Here is a 26,059-nt window from a genome sequence, read left to right on the forward strand (position 1 = left end):
CAACAGAACAGCCGAAACTGGGGCGAAATGTAAAGTGTGTGTGCGCACATCAAAACAGAGACAAGTGTCTGTGTTTTCCCTTCAGTTTACCTGCTTCTATGATAAGCATTAGATGGATACTTAGTATCTTTAAAGAAATCTGGCATCATCTCATCTACTTAATACAGGATGGAAGAAACACTCAAATTCAAATACTAACAACAAGCATACGGCCCAAGTTCCCAACTCATATCCATTCATATTCATCTATTCTGGTGCTGCTATAACAGTCATTATGACAGACACTGGTAGAACCTATAAATTCTGAGGTTTTCTAATGCAGCAACATCTCATTTGTACTCAATAGTAATAAGACAGCCCAACTATTTTACTTATCCACATAAGTGACCTGATCAATCATACATGGTATTTTATTTGCACATTTAATCTCGAAAAAATTCTAAGTGGACTTGACTGATATAAAGAAGTTTGGAGCATCAAAGAAGAGTCAGATCTATCTGTCAGCTCATATTGTCCTCAAGGACAGAGATTCTACCAACAAGAATCCATAAATGAAAGAAGTGCCAAGATGGGAAATGTAAACAGTTCTGTGTTCTCAAGCTTTAAAAGGTAACAAAGCATGAACGTGAACATCTTCATCTGCCTTGGCCCCCACTAAAATCTCTTCTCAGTATAGCAGCTAGAGTGGCCCTTTTAACATGTTAGACACATCGTGCCGTTCTTGTGCTCAACACTTACAATGATTTCCACACACCCAGAGTTAAAATCAAAGTCCTTACAGCGATCAAGACCCCACGTGACCTGACCCACTCTGCCACACCTCACCCACCAGCACTCTCGTCTCCCTCTGCCACTCTCCCCACTTCTCACTGTGCTCCAGCTCCAACCTTGCTGCTCTCCCAAATTCCAATCATGTTCTTGCTTGAGGATCTTTCTGTACCTGCTATTCCTTCTTCCTGGGGTGCTTTTCCAGACTCTCCCTCACCTTCTTCTAGTGTTGGCTTGAATATAACCTCAGTGAAGCCTTCCCTGACCACTCTGTTCAAAACAGCAACTCCCCTATTCTCCTTCCTTGCTTTTTTTTTAAATTTTATTTTAAGCACAGCATTTCTTACCATCTGTTATACCCTCTTACTAATTGATAGCCTGCCTTTCTTGACTAGAATGTAAACTCCACGAGGACAGGAATTTTTGTCTGTTTTACTCACTTCTATACCCCAGGACCTAGACCACTGCTCAGCACAAAACAAACACTTAATATAGAGACTAAATCAATGTTGCTAAATATCATCTATTTGTTTTCCTGTGTCTTCCCACTAGCATGTAAGCCCCATGAGGACAGGGACTGGTATTTTCCACTACATGGAAATCTAAAACATATTTCAGTATCGAAACCACCACCAGCACATAGCTGGCACTCAACAAATATTTATTGAGTGAATCCTCGTTCCATTCTTTTGGCAGAGAGCAGAAAGAAAATGTCAACTCAGATTCACACATTCTCAACATCTTGCTTGGCTCTGAAATAATGTAAACCAATGATTACTGGATCATCCCCATTTTTACTTTAAAAATATACATACCTTTATTCTGTATACAATCTAAAGTGCAATTAAAAACCAAAACTGACAGGCAAAGATTAGTGAGGAAACATCAGTGTTTCCTTGGTGATGAGAAACAGACTTTCACAGTACAAAACTGTCAAATTATACAATAAAAACAAATTCCCTTTCATTTTTCCCCAAAATTGTCTTCTCCCATGTATCAACTATCAAAGGCTTTCTTGAAAAGACATTTAGCCCTTTATTTTTCTCTTGCCAATACTGAGGCTAGTTCATAATACTGAGTTATGTGACATTTACTTTCTTGACAACTGTCTGATATAGTAAAAAACAATTTTCTGTTGTTTCCTTTTGCTCAGAACTCCAGCATACTTGAAAATGAGGAGGACAGTGAAAAGACTGGCTACTAAAACAAATGTGAAATAATCAAGATGAGACTCTCCTTTTCAGTACCAGCAAACACTCTTTGTTTGGGCAAAGATACTACTGACTCAGAGTGATAGGGAGTCAAGGCAGCGACCACAGCAGTGCCTCCCTTGAGATTAGGACAAAGTCCTTCCAGTCAAGCACACTCATCAGAAAACACCAACACCAAGAGGTCCTTCACTCTTACTGTGATTACCCGAGGCAAAGCCAGAAGGTCAGCAGCTTTACAGATTCACTTTCTGACCCCTCTTGAGCTTAGTATATTGGGTCAAAATGGACTACAGTTCACTTTAAATCTAGAGCTACTGATCTATAGCTTTACCTAGTTTCACCGATAAATCCACAGGATGAGCTCACCACTTATAAAGGCTAAGAATTATAGAATTCCTTTTGAAAATGCCCAGTTAATTTTAAAATGTAAAGCGGTCACCACATTGCTTCAAAAAAGGTTAAGAACCTACTGATTGTGGAACTGTACTCTTCAAGGCTGAAACTCACATATAACAGCATTCTTAGAAGAATCATTTAGGTACCTATTACCAAATCATAAGGTCTAGAAGGCAGGGAAGAAAACATGTGAGGAGACCATAGGCACAGCCACCACTGGGCAGGTACATCCAGAGAATTCCCGAACCAATCAAATAGCACAGGGCAGCGCACTTCAAATGGTCTATGCAGCCCTCTGGCCACAGAGGTGCTTGAAGGTCAGCTGCTGAGCGCTAAGGAGGGGAGCCAGCATGAGGCTCTGCATCTCTCAGCCCAATAGCAAACAAGAGGCAACTGGTATGTTGGGGTTCTGCAAAATATCTCATGTACAAAGAAATGGGGGACTACTGCTTAAAAGATGTCTGAAAACCAGCATCAAGGACCTCAGAGCAGGGAGACCAGAGTTCAAATCCTAAATTTGTTGAGTGGGGAACAGACACAATTCTGCCTGGCAAGGAATCAGTGCTCAGTAAGTGGGACCAATTGTTATTTATCAGAGAGCAGTAACACAAGGTATTAAAGGAGTGACCCTCAAAATAAATAGCCAAGAACCACATAACTATGATGTGACAGTGTATAACCTTTACTTGATCCGTTCATCCCTTGGCCAAATATAAAAAATACCCCTTATGAACCCACTTTATCCTTTAAGAACTAAAGATGTGGCACCCAGGAACCAAAAGTTTTTCAAAGACCAACCACAGAAGGAAGTGGGGAGGGAGGGAGGGAAGGAAGGAAAGAAGAAAGGAACCAATTTCTGCCTTACAGACCAGAAATAGAGACACAGATGTAGAGAACAAATGTATGGACACCAAGGTGGGAAAGCAGGGTGGGTAGGTAGTGGTGGGGTGAATTGGGAGATTGGGATTGACATATATACACCCATACGTATAAAATAGATAACTAATAAGAACCTGCTGTATAGCGCAAGGAACTCTACTTCACTTCGCTGTACAGTAGAAACTAAAACAACATTGTAAAACAACTATACCCCAATAAAAAAAAAACAAAGAAGAAAGGAACCAAGAAGAGGGAAGGAGAGGAAGAGAGAAAGAAAAAGAGTGAAAGAAAAACAGCTCCAAAATATGAAAGACAATTACAACATAAAAATTAATGCATGCTTGTCACTACTAAAGAATCATGTTCAAGAACTTCAGTATTCATAAGTATTTACATTTAATAATTTGTGAGTTAGATTTTCTTCTCAAAAACCACCAAGAATGTACAATGACTGCAGAGAAATCACAACCAACTTCAAATGGGGTGACATACTCAACACCAAAAATTTTTTTTTTATTTTCAACTGCTACAGCAATACACACACACAATGTGTGACATGAGCACAATAAATACATTTAATACATTATAACGAGAGCCTCTAACAATAAAAGGCCCTAGAGTCTTAAAACAGCTCCCCTTTTAGGCTTCCTCAAGTTGAGGCCATCTCCTCTGAGCCATTTCACACTGCAATGAAAAGTAATGGCAGAGGGACTTCCCTGGTAGAGCAGCGGTTAAGAATCCACCTGCCGGGCTTCCCTGGTGGCGCAGTGGTTGAGAGTCTGCTTGCCGATGCAGGGGACACGGGTTCATGCCCCAGTCCGGGAAGATCCCACATGCCGCGGAGCGGCTGGGCCCGTGAGCCATGGCCGCTGAGCCTGCGCGTCCGGAGCCTGTGCTCCACAACGGGAGAGGCCACAACAGTGAGAGGCCCGCGTACCACAAAAAAAAAAAAAAGAATCCACCTGCCAACGCAGGGGACGTGGGTTCTATCCCTGGTCTGGGAAGATCCCACATGCCACAGAGCAACTAAGCCTCTGTGCCAAAACTACTGAACCAGCACTCTAGACCCCACGAGCCACAACTACTGAGCCCGTGTGCCACAACTACTGAGCCCACACACATAGTCCGTGCTCTGCAACAAGAAAAGCCACCGCAATGAGAAGCCCGCGTACCACCACAAAGAGTAGGCCCCACTGACTGCAACTAGAGAAAGCCTGCACACAGCAAGGAAGACCCAACGCAGCCAAAATAAATAAATAAATAAATTTATTTTTAAAAAAAGAAAAGTAATGGCAGAAGCCAAGGATCAGACTTAAGGGAGAAAAGAAGCAAGTCCAGATGCCCTCTGTGATCCTCTGCATTCTGGCATTTTCCAGAAACCTGCAAAACTCCTGCAAAGCATCAGTATGAATCACTCGTTAAGGCTGTTACCACTACCAGGGCACCTCCAAGCTATAACACCTAGACTAATGGTAGATGCAACAATCACCAGATATTAGAAGGATGGAGGCTTACCTGCTTTATTTTGTTTCGGGAGTTGGTGATGCGCTCTGTGATGCTCTGGTACGTGCGAATGGCTGTCGTCAATTCTGTGTAGTGCTGCACAATCAATTCATCCAGGTCACGATCACACTTCTCATAGGCTTCTTCAAGACGCCCCTTCTCATTTTCTCTGTCTTCAACATCATCACTGGTAGACAGGGTCCTGGTAAAGACAGAATATATCAAGCTGAGGCAAACTTAAAACCCAAAAGTAGACGAAGGATGAGTTAGTCAATGAGAGCACATTCACCTCACTAACTAGGAAATGAAACAAGTTACTAAGAGAAAATATGAAACCGCCTGCACAGTAAAATCCAGCAGCCTATCTAAATGGATTTATTGGTTGCCAATCCAAGGAGTCTTTCTCCTCACTTTTCCCCTTGGCATAATCAGGTAACAGGCAGCATGAGCTCTGCAAGAACCTGGGTAGGTCTTGATTTGTTGGAGTGAATTCAAGTACTTGCATTCCCCTTACCAGTGACAAGTCTGGCCAATGAGACCTAAGGACTTCTAGGAGTAGTTTTCTTTTTCTTTTTATAAAATGATATTTTTTTATTTATTTATTTTATTTATTTTTGGCTAATTTGGGTCTTTGTTGCAGCAAACAAACTTTCTCTAGTTGCGGCAAGTGGGGGCTACTCTTCGTTGCAGAGCATGGGCTCTAGGCGTGCAGGCTCAGTAGTTGTGGCACACAGGCCCAGGTGCTCCACGGCATGTGGGATCTTCCCGGAGCAGGGCTCGAACCTGTGTTCCCTGCATTGGCAGGCGATTCTTAACCACTGTGCCACCAGGGAAGCCCCTAGGAGTAGTTTTCTTGCAAGAAGGTTAACAGGAAGCAGGTCCCTTTTCCCAACACCGGGTACTGTTATACAAAACTAAGATAATCATACATTAGCCATACTATAATCCTGGAAGGGGAAGCCAAGAGAAATGCCAAGCTACTGCCATTACATCATTGGGCCACTAGAGCAGCCAACCCACAGCTGCCTTACCGAGGAACTCCCTGTTAGGGGAGATAATAAATATCCATTGTTTAAGTCACTTTCGCTTGGTCTTTTTTTTTTTTTTTAACATCTTTATTGGAGTATAATTGCTTTACGGTCTTCTTTTATACATAGCCCAAAGCACTATAAAATTGCTTCTACACTGAGGAACCGCCTTCCAAATAGTTCATTCAAATGACATGAATTTAGTACAGAGCCCCCCAGCGGCCTGGAAATAAGGTCACAGTCATTCTAAAACCCACTACAACAGACGGCAATATCAGCTATACTACAAGGCAGTTCCTGCATTTACTGTTCTTCCAACAGCACTAACAAGATTGATACGAATCAACAATAAGCAGGGAATGAGATAGATACACTTATTAAAAATCTTTCAATAACTTAGTTTGATACATGAACCACAGATCTTGTTTCCTCTTTTATCCTTCTTGGATAATTTTTTTTTTAATTTAGTGTTATAATCAGTAACAAAGAAACCTTTTTCTCTTATCTGTTGGCTGCAGTAATTTAGTTTCATTAAATTCCCTCAGATTTGTCAGCTATACATTCAGCATACTTTATTTCATTTATCTTTTTTAATTTAGGGAGGGGGTAGTTTAGGCTCTCAATGATGGATGCAATCAATTATAAGTCCATCATTAAAACTGCTTTCAGAGATGGTCTGTCAGCGAATCAGTCACATAACCCCTTCCAGATTTTTGCAAGCAAAACACTGTACAACAGTCTTCTCCAAAATGTCACTTAGAGTGAAAGATCTTAATTCATGAGTCACATAATATATAAAACTTATCTTCCAATTTAGAGGGCGATTCAGCAGGCCAGTCTCTGACTTCAATCTGACCTCAAAAAAGAAGTTTGCAAGTGTGTTAGAGATGTCAAGAGATGGGGCCCAGCATGAAATGGGGAGCAGGAGGGATAGAAATGGAAGGAAGGAAAAGGTGAAGCCTGTGAGGGCTACAGGATACGCTCCAGGCCACACACTGGGAACCCCAAGACTTGAAGGAAGGCCTTTACCACGCCAGATTCTGTGTCCTCCTCTGTCAAGCATTTGACTAATAAAGTAAGTCAGAGTAGAGAACTTAGGGGGAATTTGGCTTCAAAGAGAGAGCTACCAATACTACTTGCAGTATTTGGCTACAGGGTGGCTAAGCATATCACCCTGTTGTTTCTGTGATATATAACTTTGCTCTTTAAATCTGAAACCTTCCAGGCTGTTAATCTAAAGTAAAGCACAGTCAGAAAATGCCTTCAATTTATCAAGTGTCCCAAAGGGAAGAGTTCCCAGATATTGAACTATTATTCCCCTCTTTCACAGCCAATGGCCACAGACTTTTCAAAGCTACACTGCATCAGTTTGCCATCTTTATGATGTTTTGCGTGATTTCCTCCCCACCACCGTTTGTGGGAGGAAACATGCCAAGCATTTCACATTGTTTACATTAACTAGTAGAATTACCATCAAGGAAGATGTCAGGCTGAGAGAGAGGACACCTTCTCGGGCATCAGTGGTCCCTGTAACACATTACCATGGCATTAGAAATGACTTAGAAAACACAAAGGGTTACTAAAATGAAGATGAGAAAGATGGGCCTATAGGGGGTTTTAGCTCCTATTTTCATTTTCAGAGAAAATATTTATATAAGGATATAGCCTGTGCCATGTTTGCCCCACATCTGAAATTCATCCTCTTGATGTAAACTGGGCTGAATGACATTTTGCCTTTAGTCAAATATACTTACATAGGAGAACTCTGAGAGGACAAAACCATTAAAGTTTTTTTTTTTTAATTAGAGAAAAGGAAGGCAGCGATAATAGCCACTAATATCTAGAGGCTGCACATTTTATAGAAAGTATGTTTAATCCTCAGAACAGCCCACTGGAGTGGGTCCTGTGGTTATCCTGCCTCTCCCTTTTTTTTTTTTATAAATTTATTTATTTTTGGCCGTGTTGGGTTTTCGTTGCTGCACGCGGCTTTCTCTAGTTGTGGCGAGAGGGGGCTACTCTTTGTTGCAGTGTGCAGCTTCTCATTGCTGTGGCTCCTCTTGCTGCAGAGCATAGGCTCTAGGCGCTCGGGCTTCAGTAGTTGTGGCATGCGGGCTCAGCAGTTGTGGCTCAAGGGCTCTAGAGCTCAGGCTCAGTAGTTGTGGCACACGGGCTTAGTTGCTCCACGGCATGTGGGATCTTCCCAGATCAGGGCTCGAACCCGTGTCCCCTGCATTGGCAGGCAGATTCTTAACCACTGCACCACCAGAGAAGTCCCCTCCCTCTCCCTTTTTATAGGAGAGGCATGAGATTTGACCTCCCACTTCACTCCTCCATACTGTCAAGAAATGCGAAGTCTGAGACTTTATCCTACTTAGAAGCTAACAAGTTAGCCTGCCACAGTTTCACGGATGCTAGGGGAAGTCACAAAACTCCCGGGTGGGTCAGAAGCTCAGGACTTTATTAGTCATAGCACAGCAAGTAACACGAGCATCAGCATATTTGTAGCTGGCCCCCTGCCCCCAAGTCCCATGGGCGTTGGAAGGATGGGCCCAAATGGATGCCTACACATGCTGAGTTGCTGGAGAGGAACCCTGAGCTTAAACATGCCTGCTTAAAGGCAGTAAACATGCCTGCCCTTTGCTCTGGAAAGGTTTTCTCTATTTTCCAAACATGTCAAACAAACATCCTTGACAGTCTAAAACAAAGGGCACCCGTACTTTGCTCACAAGAACTTCAGAAACACAAACTTCCCAAGGAGAATCGTCTCCCAACAAAAATGAAACCTAATTCATTGGGTTCCTCCGGGGACTGCATGGTGTCAAGCAATAGTAGACCATAAATGAAGATTCATTTCCAACCTGTTTTCTTTTCTGCAAAGTGAGACCAGAAATACAATGCCTCCCACAATAAATATCTGCACAATGAATGAATGATAGACCATAAAAGCAGACTGACTCTAGGGAGAAAGTTCCCACACATGCTACCAAAACGCAGCAAAATTCAGTGTAGGATTATCCTACTTTAAGCAAGTCACTTGACCTGAACTGAGAGCAGGGTAGAAGAGAACGTCTGTCGTCTAGCTCACCCCGCCAGCCAAGTCAGGAACTTCTCCTTGGCCTTCTAAGCCTCTGTGCAAGGGAAACCTCACTGGCCCACAAAGCCATTCACTGCAATTTTGAACTGCTCTACTTGTTACAAGGTCTTTCATTAACATAAAGCAAAATCAGCCTCTTTGTAATTTCTACCCATTGATCCTAGTTCCACCTTTTTCAGCAACATAAAATAAGTCTATTCCCTCTTTCATAAAGTCTCTCTTTAAATGGTAAAGGACTCTCAATAGTTTTTTTCTCACCTTCAGCACCTCCAATTTCTTCATCTGTTTCTCCCACAACATGGCAGCCCACCAGCCTTGTTACTTTCTTCTTAAGTTCCCTTGAAAATGGGTAACACTCACATAGGACTTACTACATTAATCTAAGTGGTTTATATATAATAATTTATTCCAGACAACACCTGTGGAGTAGGTGCCATTGTCCCCCCTCTTCTTACAAATGAAGACTGAGTTGTGCGTTTGAAGCACAGAACTTTTAAGTAACAGAGCCAGGCCTCAGACCTGGAGAGTCTGGTTCTTAAAAGGTTCCCTATCCTGCCTCAAGATGTGGTACTCAGAACTGACACAACATACTTCTAATAGGGTGTGATCATCCAGACAGAAAGAGGTTTTATATCCCATAATATAGGCACTCTATTTCTAATCATGTAACCTAAAACTACACAGTATTCTTTTGTAAATGTTGAGTCCAAAAATGATCCAAGATCCCTTTGACAGACAATCTAGCTCTCACTCACCCTCTACTTGGGAGATTTTAAAACTAAATGCACAAATTTACATGCATTCCTGTGTCCCACATTTTGGGAAAAGAAGGTCAAAAGTGAGGCACAGGATATAAGTTACTGAATGTCTATTATACACCAAACAATGCATGAGTTATTTTGTACACATAATTTAAGGTGACTCTCAAAATGGTCTGGTGAGATAGTATCACCACCTTTTTACAGATCAAGATTCAAAGGAACAGTGAGGTAAAGTTGCACACAGCTAACATCAAAAATGAAATTAAAGCTGAGTATACTTGACGCCAAAACCCATGCCCTTTCCACTATACATGCTGTGAAACCGCCTTTCCCGCCTTCAGCTCCCGAGCTGCAGGACTGCAGCCTAATCAAGCTACAGCCCACATGTCAAGAGAGGAGTGAACAGCTAGAGATGTCAACAGAGCACCTGGCGGCTTCTTCAGTAGTAACAGTCTTGAATCTGGACAAGAAGGTTTAAAAAGCATGAGCTAAAAGAAGACATGGAGCAGAGGAGAAACTATTTGAAGTTGCCATCCCAAGATGCCTTCAAGTTACTGAACCATTCTTTAGAGCTTTCCACTCCTATCTCAAAATCATTATGCTTTACAAACTATTGCCAAGTTCATGGATGCACATAAAAGCGTAGATTCCAGTTAAGCTGGACACAGACGTCTCTGGATCACTAAGAATTTTTCACTAACACAGCTCTGGCATTTGCATGATGAATGACATCACTAACCATGACTAATTAATCCCAGGAAGGAATTTATTTACCCAGTGGACTAAAAGGACCACGGTACCCATGCTACGCTATTGTTAACAACACCTCGTAGGAACACGTCCCTTAAATGGTTCTAGTGAATTTACAACCACCAGCTCCAAGAAAGCCCTATAAACAAGCATAAAAACCCAGGGGAAATACCTGCAGGTCTAAACTGAAATTTGTCAGTTTCCTTTTTGACACCAGCTTCTGTATTTCAGTGTAGCCGGTCAGGTGTTTTGAAAGGAAAATAACTAGTCACTGTTAACTGGCTCCTTCTATGGAACAATTTTGCTTTCACTTTGGACTTAATAGAGTAATGGAGTCCAGACAGGAGAAAGTACACAAAAGTCGATATTACTCTTTAAAAAAGACAAAAGCAAGATCAAATAAAAGAAAAAGCACACCTATGAAAACAGGGTTAGTCCCCCAAAGGTAACCTATCACTCAAGAGAAACAATAACCTCCAGTCAAAGGCAGAATACGATGAAAAAAACAAATCTAGAATACTACCATTAGGAATACAGCAGAAGTGTCTTGCTTCTGACCAAATAATGTCAAACATGAGGCGTCTGCAACTTTCAAGCTCTTTGACCTTGGGCAAGTCACTTAACATGTCTGGGCCTGTTTCTTTCCTTGTCAAACAGACAAGGTAAGAGAACCTGCCTCACCAGGTTATCGTGAGGATTGGAGAAGTGTGTGAATGTGCTCTGTAAGATATAAGATGCCCTCAATGCGGGGCTGACACGTTATTAGGAACAAAATCAATCATTTGTGAATCACAACATTGTTAGCCCAAGTCCCCTAAAGCCTCCCCCAGTGGAAAATTCCTGAGGATGTTTATGAACTGAGATCAGACCTTTTCTCTATATTCTTATGGTGCCTGGTACATTAAGAGCTTAGATAAAGCTAAATAATGAGCAGCAGCAAGATGCAGGACCTGAAGAGGTCATGGAGGGCAGTCACCTGCCTTAAGGAACAACTGCAACTAGACTATCTCACACAAATAAATGTCAGTTCAAAAATCTATAGGAAAGGACAAGCAATAGCTACATTGACCCTCTTTCGTCCATTTAGTCATTGAACAAATAGTTACGACACACCTACAACTTAGCAGGCATAGCTGGAAGTGGCTAGAGACACAGCTGTGAATATAAACCAATCCCTCCCTCATGAAGCTCACACCCTGGTCTAGTGGGGGAAGCAGGCATACAACACATGGAGGCCGGGAGAGTGAGGGAGCAGCTATGGAAAAACGAAGGCAGGGTAGGGGGAAGGGAGACTCTTTTACACAAGAAGGCCAGGAATGGTTTCTCAGATCAAGATGCCATTTGAACAGAGCTTTCTAGAAAGCCGGAGAGAGCAGGAGGGGTGCGGCTGGCACTACCCGGGTAAACTGATCCCAGAGACAAGAGAAGACACACAGGCCCTGAAGTAGGACATGTCTGGCCTGTTCAAGGAAAAAGGAATGGTCAAGAAGTCAATGTGGCTTTAGAGAAGGGAGGACGGATGACAATGATAGGAGACGAGGTCAGAGAGGAAGCCGGGAGCCACATCAGGACAGCTTTGCGGGCTTCTACTCTAAAAGTGTTCTCTGAAGTCACCTGGGAGTTAGCACCAAAGAAAAGAATAACAGCTTTCAACCAACAGTTAATGGCGAATAATGAGTAACAATATTTACTTTCAAGTTTCATTTCAATTCTATCCCAGTTCTTTCCAAAAAAGATCTGAGATGGTTTGTATATACAAGAATGTGGACAATACAAATAAGAGGAACTAGTTGAAGACAAGCAGGACAACAATGCCATATAAATGTAAAACACAGGTCATACGGACAAACGTAGCATGTATGAAATGAGCCCCCAATTTAACTTTGGGGTTCCTAGTAGCCGATGCAAAAAGAGAACCCTAGCCAATTATATATAATTCCCATTCTCAAAAAGACAGATTCCAGTTGCTCTAAGCAAGCAAACTTTAAACTAATACTAAATTCTAAAAACAAAAAAAAAACTTTCACTTAAAACAAGAAGACATGGACTTCCCTGGTGGCACAGCAGTTAAGAATCCACCTGCCAATGCAGGGGACACAGGTTCAAGCCCTGGTCCGGGAAGATCCCACATGCCACGGAGCAACTAAGCCCGTGCACCACAACTACTGAGCCTACGCTCTAGAGCCTGAGAGCCACAACTACTGAAGCCCTCGTGCCACAACTACTGAGGCCTGTGTGCCTAGAGCCTGCACTCCACAATAAGAAGCCACCACAGTGAGAAGCCCACACACCACAACGAAGAGTAGCCCCCACATGCAGCAACTAGAGAAAGCCTGCGTGCAGCAACGAAGACCCAACACAGCCCAAAATAAAAAAAAAAATTTTTAAATAAAAATAAAACAAGACATTACACAATATAGTGATCAATGTCCTCAACAACCTTCTAAAAACAAAGTAATGAATTTTACACGGCCATTTCTTATAAGTCCCTTCAAGAACGTAACATTAAAACACAACTCGGACCTAAGAGATTTTCAAAGACTCTGAATATAGTCCAAAGTATTAAGCTTTCCAATGATTTTAATCTAAGAATAGAATTTAGGGAATTTAAAGGACTAAACGGAACAAATCATGTTTCATTAACTTCCTCCTCTGAGCAAGCCTTTTGATAGTTCAAGCTGACCAGACAGAAATTCTCTGAAGAGCGTCCACAGTACAAGTATTCGGTATTGGAGGGCTAATAGAGGACTGTTAAACATTGTAAGACAGAAAAGCATGTAGTAAGACTGACAACAAGTGTGAAAAATTAGCCTGACCAGGGCTCTTGCCTGAGCCTCAAGATTGCCAGGCTGTCACTCTGGAAGCATTTTAGGGTATTTCAACAAGTAAGAGTGCCCAGAGTACCATATGTTATGGACTGAATTGTGACACACACACCACCTACCACCACAAAATTCATATGTTGAATCCCTAATCCCCAACGTGACTGTATTTGGAGGCAGGGCCTAGAAGAGAGGTAATAAAGATTAAGTGAGGGGCTTCCCTGGTGGCGCAGTGGTTGAGAGTCCGCCTGCCGATGCAGGGGACACGGATTCGTGCCCTGGTCCGGGAAGATCCCACGTGCTGCAGAGCGGCTGGGCCCGTGAGCCATGGCCGCTGAGCCTGCGCATCCGGAGCCTGTGCTCCGCAACGGGAGAGGCCACAACAGTGAGAGGCCCGTGTACCGCAAAAAAAAAAAAAATTAAGTGAGGTCATACAGGCAGGGCGTTAATGCGATGGAACTGGTGTCCTTCTAAAAAGAGGAAGAGACACGAGAGCCCTCTCCCTCCCCACACACTCAGAGGAAGGGCCATCTGAGGACACACGAGAAGATGGCCATCTACCAGCCAAGAAGAGAGGCCTCACCAGACACCAACCCTGATGGTACAAGACTGTGATCTTAGACTTCTAGCCTCCAAAACTGTGAGAAAATTTGTTGTTTAAGTCACCCAGTCTATGGTATTTTGTTATGGCAGCCTGAGCAGACTAATACACCACCCTATAAAACACAGGAGGTGTTATTCTGGTTGGGTAAAATCTCAAGGCAGATGTTACCAGTAATCCCCCCCTTAACCTCAGCAACACAGATTCTTCCCCAAGAAGAGTTACCTGCCTGATAGAGTCTCAGATAACTAATTAACCTGCTATAAGAAATATTTAACATAATACACCTGAATTTTGGTGACACCTGCAGAATAATCAGCATTAAGTCAGGCTTTCTGAAAACAGTTAATATGCTTAATTGTCTTCTAAGGGCATTCCTTGTTAGCATCCAGTGACCTCTCCTCCAGGAATGATAAAGATTAAACAATTAATGGAAATCACTTCAAGCAACTCAGAGAAACTAATTACAAGTAAGGCTCCACATATCCAGAAATCACTTACCAGGAAGCTACAGCTCTATAGATCAAAATCTACAGTAAGAATCAAATCTCCTCAGTGATTCCCCAATCTGGGAAGTACTCAAAGTGGGCCCCTTAGCAGATAAACTAGATGTCACTGAGCCCCTGCACTTTTTACTCATCAAGCACCTGAATCCCTCAATCAGTACCACCTTCTCTCTTTTTCGGACAATTCTTGTGAATTTTTTAAATTGCATAATGGAAAAAGCAGGAGTCATCTTTACAACATATTCTAACATATTATCATAAGGCCCAAACTGAGTATTTTTAAACTCTCAACAAATATTCAAGGGTTAACTAGTTTCTGAACCTCACTCCAAGTAGGACGAAAATGAACAATTAACTTACTGATCTTTCTAGAACATAGTATTTCTTTTTGTTATTGATCCCAACACAAGAAAAAAAGAGTCTAGAGCTGACATGATTCTTGAAAACGTGAATTCTATTTTCTTTTCCAAACTGCTTTTAACTAGAAGATATTAGATTACACTATTAGATCCGCTTAGCCGTTATTTCAGTGTGAGTCAGATTTTCTTTTCTTCGAAAATATGTAACAGCCATCCTAAGAAGTGCCTGACAGTAACAATATACCTATTATGTCAGGAGGGACACTAAATACAGTTCTGAGTAGTGTGAAAGTACAAACTGAAAAGGAGGAAAAGAGTTTACTACGACTATGAACCCTAACCAAACAAGTTGAGAGTGGTCTTCAAAGCCTATTAAATGAAGCAGACCCCTTTGTATAAGAAGAATAGTCTACAAAGGCTTCCAATGAACTATAAAAACTCATAATTCTGAGTTTTGTAAAAAAAAAAAAATTACACATTAAATATATGAGATGTGTATCACTATATAATCACATAAGATATGGCTTCACTCAAAGCATAACCAAATCTACATTACACTTTTAAATCAGATTTTATTATATTCAATTAGACATCGCAATTGCTTGTTTCTGAATTATGTCTTATTAGATCCCACAAAACACAAGATAATCCCATCCCAACTGATAGCGAATCCCATCCCAACTGATAGTGATTCATAATGACAAGTCCCTCTGAAAAAGTTTTCTGCTGCATAAAAACAACATCCCCTAATTCACTACAAAGAGATTCACTTAATATCAAGTGACAGTAAACAATTTCTGCTTTAAAGTCAATTGAAAATTTCACTGGCATCTTCCTTCAGACAGTGCTTAGGGCCAATTACTACACCTGACACATGCAGTTTTTCTATATTTCAATTAACTCGGTTATATAAAACACTTGTGGGGACCAAAAGTATAAATCTTGTAGCCAACAGAGAAGGCCATTACCAAAATTAAGTAAAATCACCTCTACCAAAAGCATACAACAGTCTAGGGTTGACAAAGTCAACTTAAAATCTCCCCCACCCTTACCGAACCAAACCCTACCTCTCTTTCACTCCCATTTTAAGCCCCATGTCCTTAAAGCACCGTTGTCAGTCATCTCATTTTTCACCTCCTGGGGAATGTTTGTTACTACAACGCATTACAGCATTCGACCATTTTAAACATGTATGCTATTCCCTAATGAGAAGTTTCTAGTGAGTGCCTCAGAAACAGTGTTTTATAAGATATTAATAGACATTATGTGGTAATAGGCTATTTTGGAAATTCTGGGTTACACAAATTGAAGGTTTCCTAACAACAGTCATTTTCAGGAGACTTTAATATGTTAATGTACAAGCTACCTCTGGGCGGGAGGTTGTCTGGGTAGGAGCGGGGTGGATAGAAGAGGAATATATTATGCAGCATTTCTGCAATTTATTAACCTACAGAACCTTGTCATTCCCACCACCTTCCCTCTCCCCAGCATATACATATATTATAAACATACATACACATGTGAAATTTTTATGGAAATTTTCAAACACAAAAATTAAGAGACTCATTGAATAAACCCACCTTCAACAATTATCAACACATTCCCATCTTGTTTCATCTATACTCTCACTGACTCCAATCTTCTTATTTTGCAGCAAATCCCAGAAGTGATATCATGTTTACTGGTATGTATTTCAGTATTTATCTGTTAAGAAGAGTACTTTTTTTTTTTTTTTTTTTAATGCGGTACGCAGGCCTCTCACAGTTGTGGCCTCTCCCATTGCAGAGCACAGGCTCTGGACGCGCAGGCTCAGCGGCCATGGCTCACGGGCCCAGCCACTCGGCGGCATGTAGAATCTTCCCGGACCAGGGCACAAACCCATGTCCGCTGCATCGGCAGGCGGACTCAACCACCGCGCCACCAGGGAAGCCCAAGAAGAGTACTTTTTAAAAAGAAAAATGGCCATACCATTATCTCAGCTAAAAACAAGCTAACAATGCTACTTGGTTTCTTGTATTTTCCCAAATTATGTCCTAAGGGCTATTCAAACTAACATTTATTAGACTCACCTGAGGCTCTTGTTAAACAGCAGATTCAGGTTAGGTGGTTCAGGTGGCGCCTAAGAGTCCGCATTTCTAACAAGCTCTCAACTGACATTTTGAGTACAAAATAACGTCTCCCGTAATATTCAGCACAAAAAGGCACCAAGTTGCCAACAGAAAAACACCTGAATTACATGCCACGGTATTTTTTGCAAAGGCTTTATATAAAAGTCTATGTTTAAAAGAATAAATGAAAGTCAGAAAAGTTTCTAAGGATCTTGAAATACTTATTTTTCTTACAATGTCAAATGATACACGAGAATTTTCCCTTATAACTTCCTGTTAAATGGTGAGTCTCAGTGTTTTTCAAGGTGAAAACCACAAAGGACTGGCTACCATAAAGACCAAGGTCATAACTCATTTCATAGCTTGAAAGCAGTTAACAAAAACGTATGGAGCAGCAGAGTATAAGACAATAGGGTAGGGCTTCCCTGGTGGCGCACTGGTTAAGAATCCGCCTGCCCAAAAAAAAAAAAAAAAAGAATCCGCCTGCCAATGCAGGAGACAGGGGTTTGAGCCCTGGTCCAGGAAGATCCCACATGCCGCAGAGCAACTAAGCCCGTGCACCACAACTACTGAGCCTGTGCCCTAGAGCCTTGGAGCCACAGCTACTGAAGCCCGCACGCCTACAGCCCGTGCTCCGCAACAACAGAAGCCACCGCAATGAGAAGCCCGTGCACAGCAATGAAGACCCAACACAGCCATAAATAAATAAATAAAGACAATAGGTGGCTTCCCTGGTGGCGCAGTGGTTGAGAGTCAGCCTGCCGATGCAGGGGACACGGGTTCGTGCCCGGTCCGGGAGGATCCCACATGCCGCGGAGCGGCTGGGCCCGTGAGCCATGGCCGCTGAGCCTGCACGTCCGGAGCCTGTGCTCCGCAACGGGAGAGGCCAGGGCAGTAAGAGGCCCGCGTACCACAAAAAACAAACAAACAAAGACAATAGGGAAGCAGAGCTCACCACTGCAAACTGCAAAAGGCCAGCACAGGTTGCAAGCGTCCCAATGCAAACAAAAACAAAACCACCACCAACAGAAAGAGTCTAAGTACTATGTCACCCAAAGAAAACCCATTTACCAGCCACACTAGACCTCAATAAACAATACCATCACAGGTATTAAATAAAAAGAACTACATTTTTTAAAATAAGTACATAAACAGATGCAAACTAGTTCCTAGGCATTTCTAAGAGTTCTGGAGGAAAAGTTCCTGAAAAAGTACTATACGAAATGAACTGTTTCATTAAATACTCTGTAAAATACTGCAAAATCAGAAAGACCATCAGCGCTGAGATACCTAGCTCACCTTCGCGCCACAACTTCATTTAGCACATCTGGTTACCTTATTCTTCCTCTCTGAGCATAGGCAACCCAAAATTTGACCCATGACGATTAATATCCTGAGATATTTTTTAAAATATGAAGCACTGATAGACTTCTACTGCTGGAACGGATTAAATAACAGGAAATAGATTTACCCTCCCATCTGAAACAACAAACAGAACGGGTTTCAAAACCTTGGACATGAAAGCTGTTCGAATTTGCAGAGCAGAGTCCCGGAGAGGAGAGAGCTACCCAAAGCACCCTGGCAATCTGTGGAGGAGCTCCCTGGAGTCTTCCCCTGAGCATGCGTGGTAGAAAACTACTCAAGGCCACAAAAAGAACCACCTGAAAGCACTGCGAGAACAATTATCTGAAATCACACACAGCCCGAGTGAAAAATCTCATCACTCACAGAGCACTGGGTGGAGTACTCAGAAGGATTTTGCCATAGTACTGAGACAAAATGGCCCTAAACTAATGTTGCTCTGCTCCCAATTAGCAAAATTTAAAACAGGACCTTAAAGGGCCACACTGTTTCCAAGTAACAGCCACATCCCAGAACAATGCTCAAGAATATTTATAGGAAAACAAAGATATCCAATATCAGTACCCAACAAGGTAAAATTCACAAAATCTAGCATCCAAAGTGGCAAGGCACACGGGGGCGGGGGGCAGGGGAGGGGGAATTAATCAACCAAAACTAACCCCAAAATGACAACAGATGATAAAATTAGCAAAGAACATTTAAACAGTTGTAACACCTGTATTCCATGTTAAAGAAGCTATAGGAAAGACTGAAGATATTTTTTTAAATACCCAAATCAAACTTCTTAGAGAGCAAAACCACAATCTAATAAAAATTACATTACATGGAATTAACAGCAGATTAGGAATTGCAGAAAAGATTAGTGAACTTTAACACACAGCAACAGAAACTATACCAAAAAATAAAAACTCACCAAGAAAAAAAAACCAAAAAAATCAAAGGGGGCGGGGGGAGAACATCAGCGTTCAGTGAGCTGTGGGACAACTTGAAGTGTCTTAAACTACTTAAAGGTAAATCTGACAAACAATACGTGGACTTACACATTGAAATCTACAAAAAAATTGCTAAGAGGAGTTAAGTGGAGAGAGATACCCTGTTCATGGATCAGAAAACTCATATTGTTAAGACGTCAATTATCCCATATTAATCAGGACATTCAATGCAATCCCAACCAACATCCCAGCGGGTTTTATTCTAGAAATTGATTAGCTAATTCTAAAACTGATATGGAAATGCAAAGGACCTAGAATGGCCAAAAAAACTTTGAAAAAGTAGAACAGAGTTGGAAAGCTTACACTATCTGTCTCCAAGACTTATAAAAGCAGTAATCAAGACTGTGTAGAACTGTCATTAAGATAAACAGACGAATGGAACACACTAGAGAGTCAAGAAATATTGATAGCTCCACACTGGCCACCTGATTTTTGACAGAGGTGCCAAAGAAATTCAGTGAAAAAAGAAGTCTTTTAAACAAATGGTGTTGGAACCACAGGATATCCTTACAAAAAAACTGAACTGGAAAAAAATTGACAGGGATGCTGGAAGTGTTCTCTATCTTGACACGAGTACTGGTTACACAGGCAAAAATTCATTAAGCCATATACTTAATATGTGTGCACTTTACTATATGTATGTATACCTTAAAAACGGAGACATTAAGTTATCGTGTTAAGTTTAGCACACAGAGTAAGATCCCATATTTATCTTTTAAAATATTTCTATCTATCCATCCAATATCTCATACAGAGAGAGAGACACACACAGAGAGAGATCTAAAATGAGGCTCACCTAATATCAATGATGGTAACTTATGGAGGATAAAGTTTGGAAAAATATTTTTTACTTTCATCTTCACATTTTTCTGCATTTCCATTGTTTGAATACTTTATAATGAGTATGTACTATTTTTATAATAATGCAATGATTTTTAAAAGCTGAAAGCAAAGTTATTAACGACGGTTAATTCTGGGTGAATATGAGTAACTTATATTTCCTTCTCTGTAACTTTCTACCACTTTAAAAATATTCATACAAAGATATTTATATTCTTTTGTTACGCTAAAAATAGTGTTAACTTTGTTATAATTACAACCGTTAAGCCCTGTAGGTACCTGGACAGGATCCACACAAAAACCTTAAAAACAAAAACAGTATTTTGGGAAACAGGATTTTTGGACAATGTTTCTCTCTGATGACATTTTTTTAACAAGTCTATGTGATACGATTTTTATAAAGGAAAATGGGAAAAGTTACAATGACAAGTGTGCATAGAAAAAGAACAAAAAGCATAGAATGTTGGTGAAGATCTCACATATATCCAACAATGGAGAAAAGATAATCTTTTCAACAAATGGTGTGAGAACAACTGGACAGTCACCAAAATAAAAATCAATCTAGACAGAGATCCTACAGCCTTCACAAAAATTAATTCAAAATGAGTATGAGACCTAAATATCAAACACCTAGAAGTTAGCATAGGAGAAAATTGAGATGACCTCGGGTACAGCAATGACTTTTTAGCTACACACCATCCGTGAAAGAAACAAGTGATAAGCTGGATTTTACTAAGATTAAAAACTTCTGCTCGGGACAAGACGAATTCTCTGCCTAGAGAATAAGAAGAAAAGCCACAGACCAGGAAAAAATATTTTCAAATCACATATATCCACATACATGCAACAACACTGTCTAAATGACAGTGGGGTAAACACTTCCCTCTTAATCATGCAGTAGAGGAGAGTTAACAGAGACAATCATCAAAAATACTCGGTTTCTGGCAAGAGCACGGGAAAACAGGTACTCTAATACACCACTTGTGGGGATGTCAATTACCGTCTTTCTGGAGGACATTTTGGCTCTGTCAAAACACAAAATGCACATATACTCTAAATCAGCTATTCTCTTGCCACTGCCATGGACTTACACCATGGATATACTGCCCAATGTACAAGAATGCTCATTGCAACATATTTTTAACAGAACAAAAAATAAAACCAAAGTATGTGTTAAAAAGTGGGGGGGTATGGGCCACCAATTAAATAGACTATGGTGTATCCATGTGACAGAATACTACCTAGACACTAAAAACAATGAATAAGATCAACGTGTGCTGCTAGAAAAGATCTCCAAGATAAAGAAAAACAAATGAACAAAGGTTCAAAAGTGCACATAGTATGATCCCATTTGTTTAAAGCACATAGAATATATAATTTTTATGAATATTCCTTAAGTGCATATAAACTCATAAACAATATTAGATATTAATACATTAAAGAATATATATTATTTTGTTTAAAGATTATACATTCACACATACTTAAATACAGTCTTATATTTCCCTCAGGACACTTAAAAGGGGTATGTTTCATGAGGGAGACGAACAGGGGGGAAAGTCTACTTTTTATTTTGTACCTCTTGAAATATCTGACTTTTCTAAATATGTAACTAATTTTTAAAAATTATGCATATAATTTTAGAAAATCACATATATAATTTTTTAATGGCAACGAGGGTTATCTAGGCAAAGAGACCATGGTCCCTTCGGTTTGCTTGTTTATAGTCTTTTTATCTTTAATAAATGTTTTACATTTTATGTCTGTTCATATTTTACATGTTTCTTATACACACATAAGCACAGATATATTTAAATCTAGCTTCTTTAGCTGAGTCTCAAATTATCAAAGAATTACCATCTTAAGTCAGCTATACAAGGTTTCTTAGTTACAAAGAGAACATTCTGTCAACTGGCATCAAACATTCTAGTCAACATAGCAAGGATATTTCTGACGGAAAATTATATCCTGGTTGCTATCTGGCAAACTTACTCAAATCAACTTTCTAACCAGAGAAGCTGGGGCTCCTGGAAAGGAGGAAATGAACATTTGGGTGCCTTCTCTGTGCCAAGCTGTGAGGCACTTTTACATACTCTTATTTAATTTTTTGAAAACCCAGAGCACATTGTATGATTATCCCATTTTACAAATGACAAACTAAGACACAGGGGTTTTTAAGTAATGAGTCCAAGGTCACTTTACATGGATAATACAGTAAGGCTCTACTACCTATACCGAACCTCCCACTGAAGACTCTGACAACATTTATCTATAAGAAATGGCTTGGAAACAACCTGATCGTTATCACCCCAAATTAAAACTATATACCTCAAAGCCTTTAAGAAATTTCAATGCTAAAAATGACACGAGGTTAGAAACTTAGACATGGGTTCCCAAGGTATCAATTCTGTGCGTTTAGCAAAAAATGGGAATTCTTTTGCCCCTTACATCCATATATGCTTCCAGATGCCCCAGGGCTTCCAGAAAGTTTATACGTGTTTAGTTTCCAGATATACCAACAGTAATTTTCAAACAGTACTGCATCACTAGAGTCAAGACTCCCCAGGGTACAAAGAGAGCTGGAAATCCTAAAAACCATTATGAGACAGGCTCAGATGGAGAGGAGTTAGTGCTCCTCTCCATCAACACTAATCCCCTCATGACTCCGAGGACTCCGAGGACTCTGCTCTGAACAGTGACCACACTCCCTTCCTGCCACAGTCTGTGGCATGGACCTCAAAGCTGTTTGTTCAAAGTTCTGATCAAAACGTGGACTCCTTCATCAAAGTTTACTTTGAATTAAATACAGGGCTGACCAAAATACTCTGAGGAGGAAGGGGATTTAACAGGTGTCTACCATAAAGGATTTACCAAGTTTTTGAAACTCCAACTTCTGTGAAGACATAAAAGTTGATGACCATGTGAGCCTTTAACTGCCTTCAAACCTCCTTGACATCTGTGAGCGGAGTCTGTCCACAAAAGCTCCGCTCCGAGGTTTCAATGAGGTCTCCTCAAGTCACAGCCCAAGTCTGTCTTGCAAATTAAACCAGCTATTAAAGGCCAACTCATAAAGAGAAGAGAGTCACATGTAATTGGGAAGTAAATCACCTAACAGTAAGTGGTAGACACATTTCCCAATTAAAAACCTGACAAGACCTCACAAAAATAAAATAACATCTCCAAAATGCCATCTTGCTTGTTTCCTATTTAGAAGGGCTGCCTGCCCCAACTTCACACCAAACAAAAGGTTGGGGTGGGGGGTGAATCAACAGAAAAGTAGGAAAATGCTGTGTGGGTACCTTGTGTGTCCAAATAGTACATCGGCAGGTAATTAGGACTCTGTCCACCCAATTAGTTCCATTTTAAAGGGCCAGGGGCAAAACTTAAAACCAAAAGCTGTGGTTAGCAGCAGCCTCCAAAAGACGCAGTCCCAAACACCATGCATCCCCTCATCAAAGCACGGCATCACAGCAGAACCTCTTCTGCAAAACCCCATAGTCCACCCTTTGAAACAGCTGACCCTCCTGAAATATTTTTATTCAGTATTTTATAAATGGTTAAGAATTTCATTTATGAGTCTCAAGGCACTTAAATAACCCATCCACCAAATGTAACACTTCCATTACAATTACACTATACTTCTTTAAATCATTTTGACTTTTAAATGCTTTAAAGTGGACTATCCCTCTAACAAATTAATCACTTAACTATTTGGTACCATGGCTGCAAATAGTGATGAGATTTGGTTATTCCCCATATATACTCCTACCCTGTCCTCAGGTCAAACCCTTATCCACCTATTGTCTTTTTTCCATTTAAAAGATGCTTGTAAAAATAAATGCTGTTTATTGCTAATAGGATGAATATGAAAATATAGTGTTATGCTAATACATAATGTAGTACAGAAATGACACCTGTTACGTATCAGAACGGAATTGAAGGAGAATTTTTAACATTCACTATTCAAAAAGGAAAAACAACTGCTCGTTGATAGAAAAAGATAAAGCTAAACTATTCAAACTTTTCAAAGGACAGTGGACTTTATCACTAACAAGTAATTTATTTTGTGACAAAATGACAGGTCCAAGGAAACACGGAAGAGAACTGGCACGTACCAGATACATCTTCAGGGATGCTCAGATTTTATAAACATGAGCCTAAAATGGTTTTCCTTTTTGAGGCTTGTTGCCAAAGCAACCAGGAAAGCTACAGTCTTTGACAGAGAATTTGAAGTAGAGGTTAAGGATAAGAGGAGGTAATCATGAATACAATGTTGCAAGACGGGTAACACAAAGAATACAAATTGAACAGACAGACAAAGCAGCAACTTCAGAGTCAGAACAATTTACTAACAAGAGATATGCATCCTCCGTTCTTTCTATTTTCATTTTATTGAAATGGGTTTGAAAGGGTTCTCCACCCTTATAATTTATTTCACTTAAAGAAAAAAACCTCTAAAAGGTCGACCACTCCTACTCCCACCATATATAGTCTGGGAAAATGATATGCATAGAGGATAACGTGAAATTTGTTTTGTTTTGTTTTTTAAAGACTAGATCGGGATAGGAAGGCAGAACAAAAATCAAACACGGATGTGTGCTTTCAAACCCACAGCCCTTCTACCAGCTCACTACAGGCTCTTGTATTTGAGGCTGTGGCCATTCACAGGTGGTTGGAGGTGTCCAACGTGTGAGAACACAGTCTGCAACTCGTGACAGGAGTCTCCGGACTTCGGGGCCTGACACCCAGAAGCCCAGGGAACAAGATGCCTTCCACAATGATTGGTGCTGAAAGCAATCAATCAGTAAATGTATGAATAAGTGAACACACCTGGCTTTCTCCACCAAGTCCCAAACAGTGTGCTTTTAGGGCCCCGGGACCCTAATGCGAAGCTCTGGCCCTAAATTAGGAAAACACTGCGAGGCCGGGCTCCTCCCTCTAGCCCAACCCCAGAGAAAAAGGCAGAACTGTGGGGGCCCTTGGGAGGGGCTGAGGGGAGGCAAGGAGGGAAGGGAGGGGTCAGCAGGGTAGAACCCAGCTAACCCTTCTCCCTTCCAAAGCGGAGGTCGAACCGCTGCTCCCGTCCCCTGACCCTGCCTCCCTCACCTGATCACAGAGATGAGCAGCCCCGAGGGGTCTTTGCTTTTGCTGACTGTGCTTCTGTATTTCCCACCAGCTCCTTCTGCCGCCATCTTGGTACAAGGTGGAGAGCGGCTGAGCCAGAAGGAACAGAGGGTAAACTCTGTAATTGACCTCTGGAGAGTGCACCAATGGGAGAAGAAAAGTCCAGAGTCACGGAACTGGATAATCCAATCGGTAAAGGAAGGAGGCGGGACTGAAGCAGCAAGTTTCGAGGGCCGACGCGCGCTCTAAGCATTCTGGGTACTGTAGTTTTCTTCCGCGTTTCCTGGGCGCGCAGAAAAACTGATCTAGTTGCGACTTGAGGAAATCTCCTAATGTCTTCATTTATATTTATTCTGATCGTGGGTTTTTTCCCAGTTTCCTTGTTTTTAGAATTTTATTACTTTTTAAATCAAATTTATCTGACATTGCCAAAGTGCGTATGTGGGGTGTGTATTTAAGTAGGGTCGGTGCTTGACGTGTATATACAAAGTTTTTACTTTAAACACAGGTGGTTAAGAAAAATCCAATAAAATGCGAAAATGAATAGACACAGAAATGCTTTTCTTTAGTATTCTCTAAAACTAAATGTTTATACATTCGTTTAATGCGTGAGTTCGATTATTTTGACATTTCCAGGTAATCCTAAAAAACATGCAAGCAGGAACACACAAATGGATACTGATAAAGAAAAGACAGAAAAACCGAAAAGCAACACTGACCAGATTGCAGATTCCTTTTCTTCCCAAGCTAAATAAAATATAGTTGGTAATGATGCACAGTTGTGCTTTATTAATATTTTTACTGTTAAGTTTTCATATGTCCTGCATTCAACTCTACTGGCTTAGTCACTAATTCAGCAGATGAACTAAAAAAACGATCAGAGTAAGAATAGAAAGTGCATAAATCGAGGAACAAGAAGAAAAATAAATATTGAAAAGGAGGGAAGGCAGTGAGT

General features: G+C 40.8%; 1 protein-coding gene across 3 annotated transcripts in view; it reads right to left on the reverse strand.

The window, feature by feature from the left end:
- The window catches only part of EXOC4 (exocyst complex component 4), an 807,055-nt gene extending 781,866 nt beyond the window's left edge, over nucleotides 1-25,189 (reverse strand). For 2 of the 3 annotated variants that reach the window (XM_030853847.2, XM_070046302.1), the window contains exons 1-2: nucleotides 25,087-25,189; nucleotides 4,770-4,959 (exon numbers count right to left, since the gene is read on the reverse strand). In XM_030853847.2, coding sequence (XP_030709707.1) covers nucleotides 4,770-4,959; nucleotides 25,087-25,172 — 276 coding nt within the window. In that variant the 5' untranslated portion in view covers nucleotides 25,173-25,189. Of the gene's footprint in view, nucleotides 1-4,769; nucleotides 4,960-7,256; nucleotides 7,313-25,086 lie in introns of all 3 variants that reach the window. The other variant, XM_060305296.1, reaches the window with a different exon arrangement.
- Nucleotides 25,190-26,059: the final 870 nt, after the last annotated feature.

Source organism: Globicephala melas, chromosome 9 (assembly GCF_963455315.2).
Source record: "Globicephala melas chromosome 9, mGloMel1.2, whole genome shotgun sequence".
Lineage (NCBI taxonomy): Eukaryota > Metazoa > Chordata > Mammalia > Artiodactyla > Delphinidae > Globicephala > Globicephala melas.